Genomic DNA, 15,843 nt, shown 5'->3' with positions numbered 1-15,843 from the left:
TACAAAATGCAACCACTTTTCTGAACTATGCCAGGTATAAGGTTTCTCCCGTCTTTTGTTTCAAATCTTTATACCAGTTCAGTTCAGTTCAATGTATAAGGTTTCCCCCGTCTTTGTTTCAAATCTTTATACCAGAGGTTGTAAAATGGTTTTGTTTGGCCTGTCGTTAAAATGTTGAAGTCATTTTTAGGATTAAAAAAAATAATCATTGATAAATTGGAAGCTCTAGTAGGGTCCACACTTCAACTAATGGCTTAAGTTTACTGGTAGTTGCCAAGTTCTGTTTAGTTGCATTTGAAAGGTATTTATTGAACTTTATTTGAAAGGTATTTATTAGGTGCTGGACACTGTTCTAAATGCCGGGAAAGACACCATGGACTATAGCTTGTTAGGCTCCTCTGTTCATGATATCTTCCAGGATATTGAAGTGAATTGCCATTTCCTCCTCCAGAGGATTGGAGAAGGAAATGGCAACCCACTCCAGTGTTCTTGCCTGGAGAATCCCAGGGATGGGGGAGCCTGGTGGGCTTCCGTCTATGGGGTCACACAGAGTCGGACACGACTGAAGTGACTTAGCAGCAGCAGCAGCAGCAACCTCCAGAGGATTTTCCCAACTCAGGGATGGAACCCACGTTTCTCCCGTATTCCAGGTGGGTTCTTAACCGCTGAGCCACCGGGGAAGTCCCAAGAAATACTAGGAATTATTTTATATATTAAGAATTTATTGGCCCTAATATTTTATGATATTTGAACTGTGGTGTTGGAGAAGACGCTTGGGAGTCCCTTGCATTGCAAGGAGTTCCAACCAGTCCATCCTAAAGGAAATCAGTCCTGAATATTCACTGGAAGGACTGATGCTGAAACTCCCAATACTTTGACCGCCTGATGCGAAGAACTGACTCACTGGAAAGGACCTTGATGTTGGGAAAGACTGAAGGCAGGAGGAGAACGTGACGACAGAGCAAGAGATGATTGGATGGCATCACCGACTCCATGGACATGAGTTTGAGTAAACTCCGGGAGTTGGCTGGTGACGGACAGGGAAGCCTGGCGTGTTGCAGTTCACGGGGTCGCAAAGAGTCGGACACGACTGAGCGACTGAACTAAATTGAGTACAGCAATATTCTCATGGCGAGACCACGATGGAAAGCGAAGAAAGAGGAGTCGGCACAGAGCTATTGTTACTTCGGCAGCTGCTATTTCTAGGGTGGTTATGCCCGCGGAGTTTAGGCGCCGGAGGAGAGTGCCACCCTTCAAGCGCCAGGGGCGGAGCCAAACCCTTCGCCGACTCTGCGCTACCCAGGCTCCTCCCGTTTCCAAGGCAACGGGACTGTGACGCGAACGCAGCCGCGGCCCCAAGGCCGTGTGGCACCACAGCTTAGAGAGGAACCAATTTGGAGAGAGCGTGGTGGTCTGAACCCGCAGCCCTCGGCGGAGAACCCCGGACGACCGAACCCCCAGCAAAGCTGCGCCGGCAGTGCAACTTCCGGGCCTCTGGCTTCGCCCAGTCCCCGGCGCGACGACTTCCGGCGCTGAAGGCCCCTTGCTCCGTGGCTCGCCCGGGTCCTAGCCACGGCCGGGTGGCCGCGGCGGCTGCCTGACCCCTGTCGGAACTGCGGACCAGGGCTGCCGCCTCCTCCCTGCGCGCGGCGGACACAGGGGCGCTGAGAAGATGCCCGCGGCTGGCGGGACCGCTCCCCGGGAGGCGAGTGGAGGGCGGAGCGCGGACCGGGAGCGGGCCCATCAGGCGGGAGCCGGGCAGGTGCGGTGGCGGAAGTGCTGGGACGTGGTCGGCGCCGACCCGGACGTCTAGGAAGCCGCAGCCGCGGGTCCTCCAGCCCCGAGCAGCTGCCGAGCCTCTGCGTGATCGCGGCGACGACGGCTCGAGCGCCGGCGAGATGCCTCTGTTCTCCGCCAACCCCTTCGAGCAAGATGTGGGTTAGTGCTGGGCCCGGCCCTGGGCCGCTGTTTGTTGTGCTGGAAAGTGGGCGGTGGCGACTCGGGGAACTGGAAAGCCTAGCAAAGGGGGCGGCGCCGCCGCTCACAGGCAGCCAGGGTTTTTGGAGACGGTGGGCAACCTCGGCGCGTCCCCAGCGGCCTGGGGCATGTCTCCAGCCCAGCTGAGGTTGGGGACCTCGAAAAAGGACCATTCCCCTCGCCAAACTCAGAAATAGGGAGGAGCCTGGGGCTCTCTGGAGACTTCACTAATTGAGCAATTGCGGAGTTGATGACACAAACTTTCAGCTCCCACTAGAGCTGGTTGAGTCTTGCGGCCCCCGGCCCTCCAGTCCCCTTCCCCGTGCTTAGGAAATGATGTAGCAGACGCTATTGTGTAGGGCACTCAACACTTAGAGACTTAAACTTGTTTCTGTATTACCTCGCTCATTTCCAGATGCGTCCGAGCCGTGATAGCAACTCTTTATGGTAGTTGGAAGTGTTACTCTAGCCATGGATGGCGCAAGTGCTGTAAGGTGTTTTGTCTTACGTTATGGAAAGGAAAACCCCAAGATTTCAAAACAGTCCAAAGCACCTGATGTTTTACTTGCTGAGGGGTCTTCACTGATTATGGAGCGAGATATTGGGTTATGAAAAAGACACCGCCAACGTTTCAGAACAATCCAGAACACTTGATGTTTTTGCTTGTGGAGGGGTTTTCAGTGATTATGGAGTGAGAAAAAGATGGACTGGGTATGAGAACTCACTTGTGGCATTAGAAAAGTAGTAACTGAAGCTGACTAAACCAAATATTGATATTTTTGTAGCAGCAGTTAACTGTAGGTAGAGTTTGGGATTTAGTGTAATGAAACGCATGGCTGAAAATTGCCAGTCATACTGAATATTGCACATCACAGAATATTGCACCTGTTTCATAGTTACAATTTTCTGCTTATAGGAAAAGTCTAGAAAGTGCCCTATTTTGGTTTGTGATTCCAAAAGTGCTTGCTCAAAAGTCTAATAAGTATTTTCTATTTCCAGAGAGCTAGAAAATTTTATATATTTTGACCCTTTTAGTTTTCAAATATGTATTTCCATAATTTCATTCAGCTTTTCTTGATAGTTTAACATTGGTGACTGGTATAAATATCGGAAGCATCACATTGAGATTCACAACCTCTGCCTTTGGAACACCTAATGATGTCTTCTTCCTTGTAGTGAGACCTACTGCTTTTTATTATTGTTGTGAAGACTTTTGTTTTGTCACAGTTTAAAAAAAGAAAAAAGCAAACTAGAAAAAGATAAATGATTTTCAAACTTAAAAACTGTGGAACTCTTCAAGGGAGATTTTTCCTGGGAGCCTGTTGTTTTCTGACTGAAAACTTGTCGAGGAGAAGTAAGGCTAGTTGCTTTTCTAAACCTCCCCCTCAGTGGCTCCTGAGATTCCAGCATGGTTTAGTAGATCACAGTTTAGTACTGCTGTAGTAAAAGAAGCACTGCTTTTCAGACCAAAAAAAAAAAACCAGAACAAAACCATGTATAGATTATTTAATGGGCAGTGCCATCAGCCAAAGCTTCAGGTACTTATTTGTTAACTTAAGTATGACTGACTGGAAGTCAGTATCCAAAAGACAATTTAAAAATAAAATAGAAAACTTGATTGTAAACTTCTTTTAGGCAACTGGTTGGAATTAATAGAGGAAATGGTATGATTTAGGATATCAAATTGACTTTATATCTCTATCATAGAAGGAAAATTATATATTGCTTTTTGAAAGCTTAAAGCTCTCTTTAATTTGAAATTAAAGTGATACAACAAGCAAGTCATTATTTAACTTGGAATGTCCACAGGAATGTTTCTTTGCAATGTCATTGTCCTTTTCACCTGCTGTCTTTGATTCAGTCAGATTTTTATTACCATTGTTTGTTTTTTGTCGTTGCTTTGTTTACCTTTCATTTAACAAACAGGCATAGAGTGATTACTGTGCATCAGAAATTGTGTTAAGTTCTGGGGACACAAATTTATTAGACAGATTGTATTCCCTCAAGCAACTCTCTAATAGTGGACTCATACACATATAAAAAGATAATTGTAGGGACTTCACTGGTGGATAAGAATCGGTCTGCAAATGCAGGAGACGCAGGTTTGCTCTCTGGTCCAGGAAGGTTCCACGTGTGATGGAGAAGCTAATCCTGTGTGCCACCGCTACTGAGCTTGTGCTCTAGAGCCTGCGAGCTGCATCTACCGCAGCAAGAGAAGCCACCACAAATGAGAAGCCCATGCACCACAAGGAAGCACCGCCCCCACTCTCCACCACTAGAGAGAGCCCACAAACAGCAACGGGAGTCCCAGAGCAGCGAAAAAGAAATAAAAATTTTTTAAAAAGTAATGTGAAAAATACAATACTAGAAATACAGGCAATGCTTTATATTTTCCCTCTATTTACAAGTCATTTTCCCTGAAAAGAAGACAAGGACCTTCAGGCATACATTTTATCTGTACAGGGGTTGACACTAGCCTCTCTCTCTCCCTGCTTTCCTGACAGTACTTAAACCTGCAGGGCGTAACCACCTCTTACCATGTGTATGATATGATCATTTTATAATTAACTGAAAGTTGAAACTACCTTCCTTTGGTTGGTGCAGTCTCATCAGAGGGTGCACAGTCTTTCTGATATCATTCATGTGGAGAAGAAATCCTTGGCTAGAGGCAAAAGGCTGTAGCAAGTCAAGATGTCCAAGAAGGCAATCATGAGTTGATGGTATTTGACTTGTCACGTGGAAGCACGTCAAAGTCTAGGAGGTAAAAAGCTCTGGCAAGTTCCCGTTTTTATCTTGAACCAGAACCTATAAATCCTGAAGGATATGCTAGGTATGGTAGCATTAGAGCTCTTTAAATATTTATTGGAATTCTTCTAATCTGGATTTATTGTTCATTTTGTTGAATAAAATTTCTCTGAAACTGTGCTGAGAAAAAGAAAATATCCACACGTATCCCTTCACTCACCCCCAGCCCTGAGTCTTCTCTTGAGGGGGAGTGTAGGTTTCTTCCTGAGGTGGAGCCTGGTTAGGGCAATCTTTTTAGGGGATTCCAAGGAGAAAGTAAAACAGGGACACAGTCAACAATAGCAAGATTTAGTGATAGTGTTCGGAGAAGGCAATGGCAAGCCACTCCAGTACTCTTGCCTAGAAAATCCCATGGACGGAGGAGCCTGGTAGGCTGCAGTCCATGTGGTCACTAAGAGTCAGGCACGACTGAGTGATTTCACTTTTCACTTTCACACATTGGAGAAGGAAATGGCAACCCACTCCAGTGTTCTTGCCTGGAGAATCCCATGGATGGGTGAGCCTAGTGGGCTGCCATCTATGGGGTCGCACAGAGTCAGACATAACTGAAGCGACTTAGCAGCAGCAGCAGCAGCAGTGATAGTGTTAAAAGGACTGATGTCATTTCCTTATATTCTGTATCAATTTTTTCCAGTCTCATGACATTGGTTCCTGAGTCATGACTGTTCTGCTTCCTAACTCCAGTTCTTATTTGCATGTCATTTTTTCTCCTTACCCAAGTCAGGCAGTCTTTCTTGCCAGTCTCCGCCTCTGTGCCATTTACTGTTCACTGATAGATTTTTGCTCTTTTGAACAACTCTTGGTATCTCCTTCCTTAAGCGATATACTTAATTGTGTTCTGCAAAACTGAGCTTAAACTCTGCCTCTATAAAAACTCCTCAGACACAGTGGATTGAAGTATGAACTGTATCTAAAAGGAGAATTTTTCATAGTAAAACTTGAATGTATGTATTGCTGTCTTTGGCTTGTGTTGTGTTCAAATAACTTGACAGTGAGGTGGCTTACGATTTTCTGCATGGAATTTTTTTCTCCAGTGAAATTTTACAAAAAACCCTAATATAAAAATAGATATTGGTAGCTCTCTGATAATATAAATTTACTTTATATGTTTAAATTTATTAAATTTATGTAGTTAAGGCAATTCTTGAACACATGGAGTGGTTATAATCTTTGTAAAAAGTTAAAATTAAAAAAAATTTTTGATTATAGGTGAGAATGGTAGCCTTAACCATCAGTTTTTTCCCCCCTATACTTTCTTTTGCTCACGTGGTACCAAAAATCCTAATACCTAGTCCAAATTAAAATAGTTACAAATTATAATTTATATATTTTGTAATTTTTTAAACAATGAAATATTTCTAGCATAAAGCACAGAATATAATGTAACTTCTATTCCCATCCATCACCTCAGTCAAATCCTAACATTTGTCACACTTTATTCTTGTTTTCTTAGGAAAACATTCAAGATACAATGGGAATTATTACCTATATTTAGTAACTACTTGACACTATTCTTTTTCCTCTCTTCTTACAGTAAACACTCTCTAAAAAGATTAAAAAACTATCTTATAATGTATACTAAGCATGTAAATATATGTATTGTTTTACATGTTTTTAAACTTCATAAAAATAATACTGTTTGTTGTCATTTGCAACTTGTCTTTTAGCACTTTTTGGGAGACTTATTCATATTGATGTTTGTAGTGCTAGTTGATTAATTTTAAAAGCTATGTGATATTCCACGTTCTTAAACTCATTGTCCTATTAATGAACATGAAGTTTTTTGAAGTTTTTTTTTTGCTGTTACAGACAACACAGCAGTGAGAATTCTTTTTTTTTTTTGCAGTGAGAATTCTTATCCATGTTTTCTTGTTCATAAGAGTGAGAGATTCTACAGGGATTATATCTTGAAGAGGAATCCTTTATTAAAAATGTATATAGTGCAAAGTTGCAAAATCTTAAATAATACTGAATTGTTCATTCATGTGTTTTGTGGAACATTTTACTCCCACCAGCAGTGGAAGTCAAGCCCCTGTTCCATAGTCTCGATAACAATGGGTATTGTCACATTTTAAAATTTATGCCAATTTGATGGGTGTGAAATAGGGCATTGTTTTCAATTCATTTCAGTTTCATTGCAGTTGAACATCTTTTCATGTTTTTTGGTCAGTCGGTTTTCTGTTTGTAAAAATTTGGTTTCCCCAGGGGCTCAGCTGTAAAGAATCCCACCTGCAATGCAGGAGCCACAGAAGATAGGGGTTCGATCCCTGGGTTGGGAAGATCCCTCGAGGAGGGCATGGCAACCTACTCCAGTATTCTTGTCTGGAGAATTCCATGGACAGAGAAGCCTGGCAGGCTACCATCCACAGGGTCTCAAAGAATCGGACACGACTGAAGTGACTTAGCTCACATACACATCTGCACATTACTTGCATATACTTATTCTGTTGGATTATTTTCTTACTGAGTTTTAGCATTCCACATGCATCCTCTACTAATCTTTCATTGTTTACATGAATTGCAAATATATATCCCAGTCTGTTGCTTCTTTTGGTTTCTGATACCTTTTACTGTTAAAAAAAAAAAGAAGTTTTTATTTAGTAATACTGTCTTTCTCCCTTGCTTTTATTTTTCTTGTTCTAGAAAAGCTTTCTCTCTTCTGAGTCTATAAGAATTTTGTCATGTTTTCTTCTGGAAATTTTATTGGAGTTTTGATTTTTGTAGTTAGGTCTTTAATCCATCTGGACTTGGTCTTTATGTAAGCTGTAAGGAGGGATCTGCTGGGATAGTCAATTCACAATAGACAGTGATCAGTTGTTTAACCACCATTGTTGAACTGTCTCTCCTTCCCCTATTAGTTTGGTGCACTTTCTCCTACATAGTAAATCCCTTCCGCTGTATGAGGCCTGTGTCTGTGCTTTCTGTTCACTGTTGTCTTTATCCGGTACCAGTAACACATTCTGTTTCTATGTCAGTGGCTTTTACAGGTGTGGTAGGGTCAGACCTGTGTCTTATTTTTCTTCATTTTACTAGTCATATCTGTTTTCAGCCTTTTTTTCTTCCATATGGGTTTATTATTACATTAGTAAAATCATAAAAGGAAATTTATGTTCTTTTAGGATTTGAGAAGACAATGTATTTTATAGTTTATTTATTTATAGTTTAAGTGGCCACAGGACTGGAAAAGGTCAGTTTTCATTCCAATCGCAAAGAAAGGCAATGCCAAAGAATGCTCAAACTACTGCACAGTTGCACTCATCTCACACACTAATGAAGTGATGCTTAAAATTCTCCAAGCCAGGCTTCAGCAATATGTAGACCGTGAACTTCCAGATGCTCAAGCTGGTTTTAGAAAAGGCAGAGGAACCAGAGCTCAAATTGCCAACATCTGCTGGATCATTGAGAAAGCAAGAGAGTTCCAGAAAAACATCTATTTCTGCTTTATTGACTATGCCAAAGCCTTTGACGGTATGGATCACAAGAAACTGGAAAATTTTGACAGAGATGGAAATACCAGGCTACCTGATCTGCCTCTTGAGAAACCTGTATACAGGTCAGGAAGCAACAGTTAGAACTGAACATGGAACAACAGACTGGTTCCAAATAGGAAAGGAGTACATCAAGGCTGTATATTGTCACCCTGCTAATTTAACTTATATGCAGAGTACATCATGAGAAACGCTGGGCTGGAGGAAGCACAAGCTGGAATTAGATTGCTGGGAGAAATATCAATAACCTCAGATATGCAGATGACACCACCCTTATGGCAGAAAGTGAGGAGGAACTAAAGAGCCTCTTGATGAAAATGAAAGAAGAGAGTGAAAAAGTTGGCTTAAAGCTCAACATTCAGAAAACTTTAGATCATGGCATCCGACCCCATCACTTCATGGGAAATAGATGGGGAAACAGTGTAAACAGTGTCAGACTTTATTTTTCTGGGCTCCAAAATCACTGCGGATGGTGATTCCAGCCATGAAATTAAAAGACACTTGCTCCTTGGAAGGAAAGTTATGACCAACCTAGACAGCATATTAAAAAGCAGAGACATTACTTTGCCAACAAAGGTCCGTCTAGTCAAGGCTATGGTTTTTCCAGTAGTCATGTATGGATGTGAGAGTTGAACTATAAAGAAAGCTGAGTGCAGAAGAATTGATGGTTTTGAACTGTGGTGTTGGAGAAGACTCTTGAGAGTCTCTTGGACTGCAAGGAGATCCAACCAATCCATCCTAAAGGAGATTAGTCTTGGGTGTTTATTGGAAGGACTGATGTTGAAGCTGAAACTCCAATACTTTGGCCACCTGTTGCAGAGAGCTGACTCATTTGAAAAGACCCTGACGCTGGGAAAGATTGAGGGCAGGCAGAGAAGGGGACGACAGAGGATGTAATGGTTGGATGGCATCATCGACTCAATGGACATGAGTTTGGGTGATCTCCAGGAGTTGGTGATGGACAGGGAGGCCTGGCATGCTGCGGTTCATGGGGTCGCAAAGAGTCGGACACGACTGAGCAACTGAACTGAACTGTAGTTTATTCTTGATTTATATGAACTGATGCTATTGATAGCTAATAGTATACTTTTTTGTTTCCTAATACTAATATCTAGTGCTAAGCTTACTTATATTTATAGTTGACCCTGGAACGACTCAGGGGGTTAGGGTTGTCAACCCCCCTGCACAGTTAAAACTCCGTGTATTAACTTTTGACTCCCCCCAAAACTTAACTACTAATAACCTACTGTTGACAGGAAGCCTTACCGATAACAGAGTCTATTAATATGTTTTGGATGTTATACGTATATCTACATATATCTTACACATTCATGAGGGACCTTTTTCTTAATCTTTAAAATATTTCTAGGTGTCCGATTTGTCTACAGATTTTTTCACATTGTTATAAACCTCTAAAATTTTTTTATAGTTATTAGAAAAAATTTGCATATTACATGGATTTGTGCAGTTCAAACCCATGTTATTCAAGAGTCAATTTTAAAGTTAAGAGGGCAAGAGGAGGATTTTTCTACAGGTAAATATACAACATACTACAACTTAACATGGAGGGTTGAAAGAATTTTTTTTTTAACATTATTGCCTTATTTGTCTGTAACTTTACTTGTTAGTGACTGTTTGTATTTAGTGTAGAGATTGAACCTAAGAAGGTCAATGTGACAGATATCAAGACTTTGCCCCCTGAAAACTATTGACATTTTGAAGCTGCCACCTACTTAGTTTTAGCTCATATTACTTCATTTTCATGTCAAAATTTTGCTGGTACATAGTGGTGTAGTTTTGAGAATTTTAGCCATTCTAATGGCATCTCATTGTGTGGCTTTAATATGTATTTATGTGCTTGATCTTTAATATAGTCACTAAATTAATATTCTCTTTTTGAAATACCTATATAAGTTTTTCATCCATTTTTCTTTTCACTTAATTTTCACAACTCCTCTTTTAAACATGGCAGCCATTTTAATTACCATGGTTTCAGATTTCAGTCAGAGCTGAGGGGAACTACCTAGCAGCCTTAAGCTAGTGTGTAAGTTTCAGAGCTGGGAATAGAGAAGGTGAGTCTTCAGTGTTTAATGGGTGATGTGTGTGGTCCACATGTGCCCAGTGCTTTCCTCAGTCTGCAGAGGACAAGTAATCATCAGCCCAACCTAACTGCTTTTGATTCTCCATCCGTGGTGTTTTGGAAAGTTAGTGGCTACTTTTGGAGACTCATTTTTCCTTTTCCCCATCTATTAGTGTCTTCCACATGAAGCTTTCAGGTAAGTCTGTTGAAATGGAAATTATACTTACTACACTTACACTTCTGCCCTGTTTCCTAATATCAGAGTGTTTGTAGAAATGAGCATAACTGTTCTGTGGGGTTGGGATGGGGGTATGACAAAATGTGGTTCACTGGAGAAGGGAATGGCAAACCACTTCAGTATACTTTCCTTGAGAACCCCATGAATGGTATGAAACGGCAAAAAGATAGGACAGTGTAGATGAACTCCCCAGGTGGGTAGGTGCCCAGTATGCTACTAGAGATCAGTGGAGAAATAACTCCAGAAAGAATGAAGGGACAGAGCCAAAGCAAAAACAGCACCGAGTTGTGGATGTGACTGGTGACAGAAGCAAGGTCCAGTGATGTAAAGAACAATATTGCATAGGAACCTGGAATGTTAGGTCCATGAATCAAGGCAAATTGGAAGTGGTCAAACAGGAGATGGCAAGAGTGAACGTCGACATTCTAGGAATCAGCGAGTTAAAATGGACTGCAATGGGTGAATTTAACTCAGATGATCATTATATCTACTACTGTGGGTAAGAATCTTTTAGAAGAAATGGAGTAGCCATCATAGCAAGAGTCCAAAATGCAATACTTGGATGCAATCTCAAAAATGACAGAATGATCTCTGTTTGTTTTCCAAGGGAAACCTTTCAATATCACGGTAATCCAAGTCTATGCCCTGACCCGTAATGCTGAAGAAGCTGAAGTTGAACAGTTCTGAGAAGACCTACAAGACCTTTTAGAACTAACACCCAAAAGAGATGTCCTTTTCATTATAGGAGACTGGAATGCAAAAATAGGAAGTCAAGAAACACCTGGAGTAACAGGCAAATTTGGCCTTGGGGTATAGAATGAAGCAGGGCAAAGGCTAATAGAACAAGAGAATGCACTGGTCATAGCAAACACCCTCTTCCAACAACACAAGAGAAGATTCTACACATTGACGTCACCAGATGGCCAACACTGAAATCAGATTGATTATATTCTTTGCAGCCAAAGATGGAGAGGCTCTATACGGTCAGCAAAAACAAGACCAGAGTGGACTGTGGCTCAGATCATGAACTCCTTATTGCCAAACAAAGTGGGGGAAACCACTAGACCATTCAGGTGTGACCTAAATCAAATCCCTTATGATTATACAGTGGAAGTAAGAAATAGATTTAAGGGTCTAGATCTGATAGATAGAGTGCCTGATGAACTCTGGACGGAGGTTCGTGACATTGTACAGGAGACAGTGATCAAGACCATCCGCAGAAAAAAGAAATGCAAAAAAGCAAAATGGTTGTCTGAGGAGGCCTTACAAATAGCTGTGAAAAGAAGAGAAGCGAAAAGCGAAGGAGAAAAGGAAAGATACACCCATTTGAATACAGAGTTCAAAAACTAGCAAGGAGAGATAAGAAAGCCCTTTTCAGTGATCAGTGCAAAGAAATAGAGGAAAACAATAGAATGGGAAAGACTCGAGATCTCTTCAAGATAATTAGAGATTCCAAGGGAACATTTCATGCAAAGATGGGCTTGATAAAGGACAGAAATGGTGTGGACCTAACAGAAGCAGAAGATATTAAGAAGAGGTGGCAAGAATACACAGAAGAACTGTACAAAAAAGATCTTCATGACCAAGATAATCACTATGGTGTGATCACTGACCTAGAGCCAGACATCTTGGAATGTGAAGTCAGGTGGGCCTTAGAAAGCATCACTATGAACAAAGCTAGTGGAGGTGATGGAATTCCAATTGAGCTATTTCAAATCCTGAAAGATGATGCTATGAAAGTGCTGCACTCAATATGCCAGCAAATTTGGAAAACTCAGCAGTGGCCACAAGACTGGAAAAGGTCAGTTTTCATTCCAATCCCAAAGAAAGGCAACGCCAAAGAATGCTCAGACTACCGCACAGTTGCACTCACACGCTAGTAAGGTAATGCTCAAAATTCTCCAAGCCAGGCTTCAGCAATACGTGAACCGTGAACTTCCAGATGTTCAAGCTAGTTTTAGAAAAGGCAGAGGAACCAGAGATCAAATTGCCAACATCTACTGGATCATCGCAAAACAAGAGAGTTCCAGAAAAACATCTATTTCTGCTTCATTGACTATGCCAAAGACTTTGACAGTATGGATCACAAGAAACTGTGGTAAATTCTGAAAGAGATGGGAATACCAGACCACCTGATCTGCCTCTTGAGAGGCAAACCTGTATGCAGGTCAGGAAGCAACAGTTAGAACTGGACATGGAACACGAGACTGGTTCCAAATTGAGAAAGGAGTACGTCAAGGCTGTGTATTGTCACCCTGCTTATTTAATTTATATGCAGAGTACATCATGGGAAACTCTGGGCTGGAAGAAGCACAAACTGGAATCAAGATTGCCAGGAGAAATATCAATAACCTCAGATATGCAGATAACAGACAGCACCGTCATGGCAGAAAGCAAAGAAGAACTAAAGAGCCTCTTGATGATAGTGAAAGAGGAGAGCGAAAAAGTTGACTTAAAGCTCAGGATTCAGAAAACTAAGATCATGGTGTTAGGTCCCATCACTTCATGGCAAATAGATGGGGAAACAGTGGCAGACTTTATTTTTGGGGGCTCCAAAATCACTACAGATGGTGACTGCAGCCATGAAATGAAAAGACGCTTGTTCCTTGAAAGGAAAGTTATGGCCAACCTAGACAACATATTAAAAAGCAGAGATATTACTGTGCCAACAAAGGTCCGTCTAGTTAAGGCTATGGTTTTTCCAGTTGTCATATATAGATGTGAGAGTTGGACTGTAAAGAAAGCTGAGCACCGAAGAATTGATGCTTTTGAAATGTGGTGTTGGAGAAGACTCTGAGAATCCCTTGGATTGCAAGGAGATCCAACCAGTCCATCCTAAAGGAGATCAGTCCTGAGTGTTCATGGGAAGGACTGATGGTAAAGCTGAAACTCCAATATTTTGGCCACCTGATGCAAAGAGCTGACTCATTTGAAAAGACCCTGATTGTGGGAAATATTGAGGGCAGGCGGAGAAGGGGATGACAGAGAATGAGATGATTGGATGGCATCACCGATTTGATGAACATGAGTTTGGGTAGACTCTGAGTGTTGGATGGACCGGGATGCCTGGCGTGCTTGGTCTATGGGGTTGCAGAGAGTTGGACATGACTTAGCGGCCGAACTGAACTGAACTGATGGTTCTCAGCACACCGGATAACAGAGGGTATCTTGGGAGTGTCACCCAAGAAGAAAGTGAACTTGTAGGGAGGTAAGTTGTCCCAAACCTTTTAGCTTTTTAATAAATTACAGTATTAGAAGGCAGTAAATGATATTTTTTATTTTCTTTTTCTTCTTTCTTCCTGTCTGCCCAACTCTCTAAACTTTTCCTAGTCTCCCCAAAAATGTTGGCATTGACACATGAAATGAGAAAAGAGTATCAGTTACTCTTTGGTATTCCACCAGAGCAAGAATTTCAAATGTGTATATTATTTTACTAGTTGATGTAGTAAATGGAGTTAAGCATGACACTCTATCTGATCCTTTGCTTATAAAGGAGAGTTGATCTAGCATTTTTCTTATTCAGTATGTTTAAAATGTTCCTACATAGAGAAACTGACAACTGACTTGTTAAAAGAGTTAATTTAGCAATTTTGAACAAAAATTGCTCCCAAGAGTTAGCTTAATAGAAAATATACCCTGAGCCACATCGCCTCGATTGGAATCTTTTACTGTTTAATAACTGTATAATCTTTGCTAGTTACTTTTCTGTATCTCAGTTTCCTTATGTATTAAATGGGAAATCTTTGTGTTCAATGTAAATAGTTGAGCATATGTAAACTACTTTGAAACTATCACTTGTGGTTGTTTTTTAATTAAATTCTTACCTTTCATTCATAACTCAGAACTGTAAGTCGGTTTTTATTTTAGGAGATCAGTAGTATATTAAAGTAGAATTTATATTACAGCTTTCCCCATAGTTAACTGTATCAACAAAAATTTTTCCCAAACAAATCAAAACATTAAATGAGGAGAATTAAAAGAGAAAATATATGTTAAACCCAAGCACTCCAAAATGCTAAGTTTATGGTGGTTCTCATTGGAGTCAGAGAAACAGGTGAAATAGTTATCCTCTTATCAGTGTGAAGTATTTGGCATTTAAATATTTTAATCTAAATTTAACTAAACTTGAATTGTGTGGTATACTGATTTAATAGCAAGTGTATTTTATTTTAATAGTGTAAATATGTAGGATTTGCAAGCTAGAAAGAATTGGCTGTCCTGTATTTTCAAATAGTTACTTAGTGTGTAATGAATTGGTGTAAAGAAAGAACATTTTTATGTCTTTAGTAAAAGCCTCAGCTATGGTTTCCTGTTAGATACCAAAATGAATTCTTCTTATTCATTTGCTTTCCATTTTCTAGTTATTTGTGCTTTTGGAAAACAATTTTTTTTCAGTTTTCCACAGTTGTTCTGCTATAATTTTAAGGTATAAAAATAATTGTTTTTTAAAATCAGTACATAAAAAGCAATTTTTCCATTAAGGCCTAAGCGTTGCTTTAGTCATGTCCTGAAATACATGCAGTACCCTAATTATAATAATGTTTTATATTGCCTTCATTATAGTCTTAATTCCCTGTATATTGTGATTGTTAATGTCTATGTGATTGGGTGTAATGTTGGTCTAATACAAATATATTGCCTTCAGAGAGCTCACTGAGTATATTGTCCTAGATTATGCTAGGTGTTGGCAGTTTTGTACACATTTGAAGGAATATTGAAACTCTGATTTAATGTACAAGTAGTCTTCATTTGACATGATTCCAGTATGCATGAATTTAGTTACCATGTGCTGGTTAACTACTTTTCTTTGTGAGGTAGGTCTGTTTTGATATTACTGAATTCTAGGATGCGTTTACTCCTAAGGTGTGATAGCCTTTTGGGGGTTTCAACTGATAGCCTAAAATGTGGTCCTCTCTACTCTAGTTGGGTGGAGTACTAGTCTGCTTGGGCTGCCATAGCCAAATAATGTAGACCACGTAGCTAAGCAACAGAAATCTGTCTTCTCACATTTCTGGTGACTGGAAGTCCAAAATCAAGGTCCCAGCAGCGTTGGTGTCTAATGAGGGCTCGCCCCTGGGGTTGCAGATGGCTGTCTTCTGTGTCCTCACCTGACCTCATTTTTGTGCATGTGAGAAAAGACAGGGAGCTCTCTGGTGTCTCTTCTTTTGAGGACACTAATCTTCTTGGGTCAGGGCTTTAACCTTATGGCCTTACTTCACCTTAATTACTTCTTTAGAGTCTGGTCTCTAGCTCTA

General features: G+C 40.8%; 1 protein-coding gene across 2 annotated transcripts in view; it reads left to right on the top strand.

The window, feature by feature from the left end:
- Nucleotides 1-1,165: 1,165 nt before the first annotated feature.
- STAM2 (signal transducing adaptor molecule 2) overlaps nt 1,166-15,843 on the top strand; it is a 49,108-nt gene continuing 34,430 nt past the window's right edge. For both annotated transcript variants that reach the window (XM_055397519.2, XM_055397518.2), the window contains exon 1: nt 1,166-1,938. In XM_055397519.2, the coding sequence (XP_055253494.1) occupies nt 1,899-1,938 (40 nt within the window). In that variant the 5' untranslated portion in view covers nt 1,166-1,898. The remainder of the gene's footprint in view (nt 1,939-15,843) is intronic.

The sequence above is a fragment of the Moschus berezovskii genome, chromosome 2 (assembly GCF_049115385.1).
Source record: "Moschus berezovskii isolate FMDL1 chromosome 2, NW_MosBer_1.0, whole genome shotgun sequence".
Taxonomy (NCBI): Eukaryota; Metazoa; Chordata; class Mammalia; order Artiodactyla; family Moschidae; genus Moschus; species Moschus berezovskii.
This window is presented reverse-complemented; position numbering and strand designations above follow the sequence as displayed.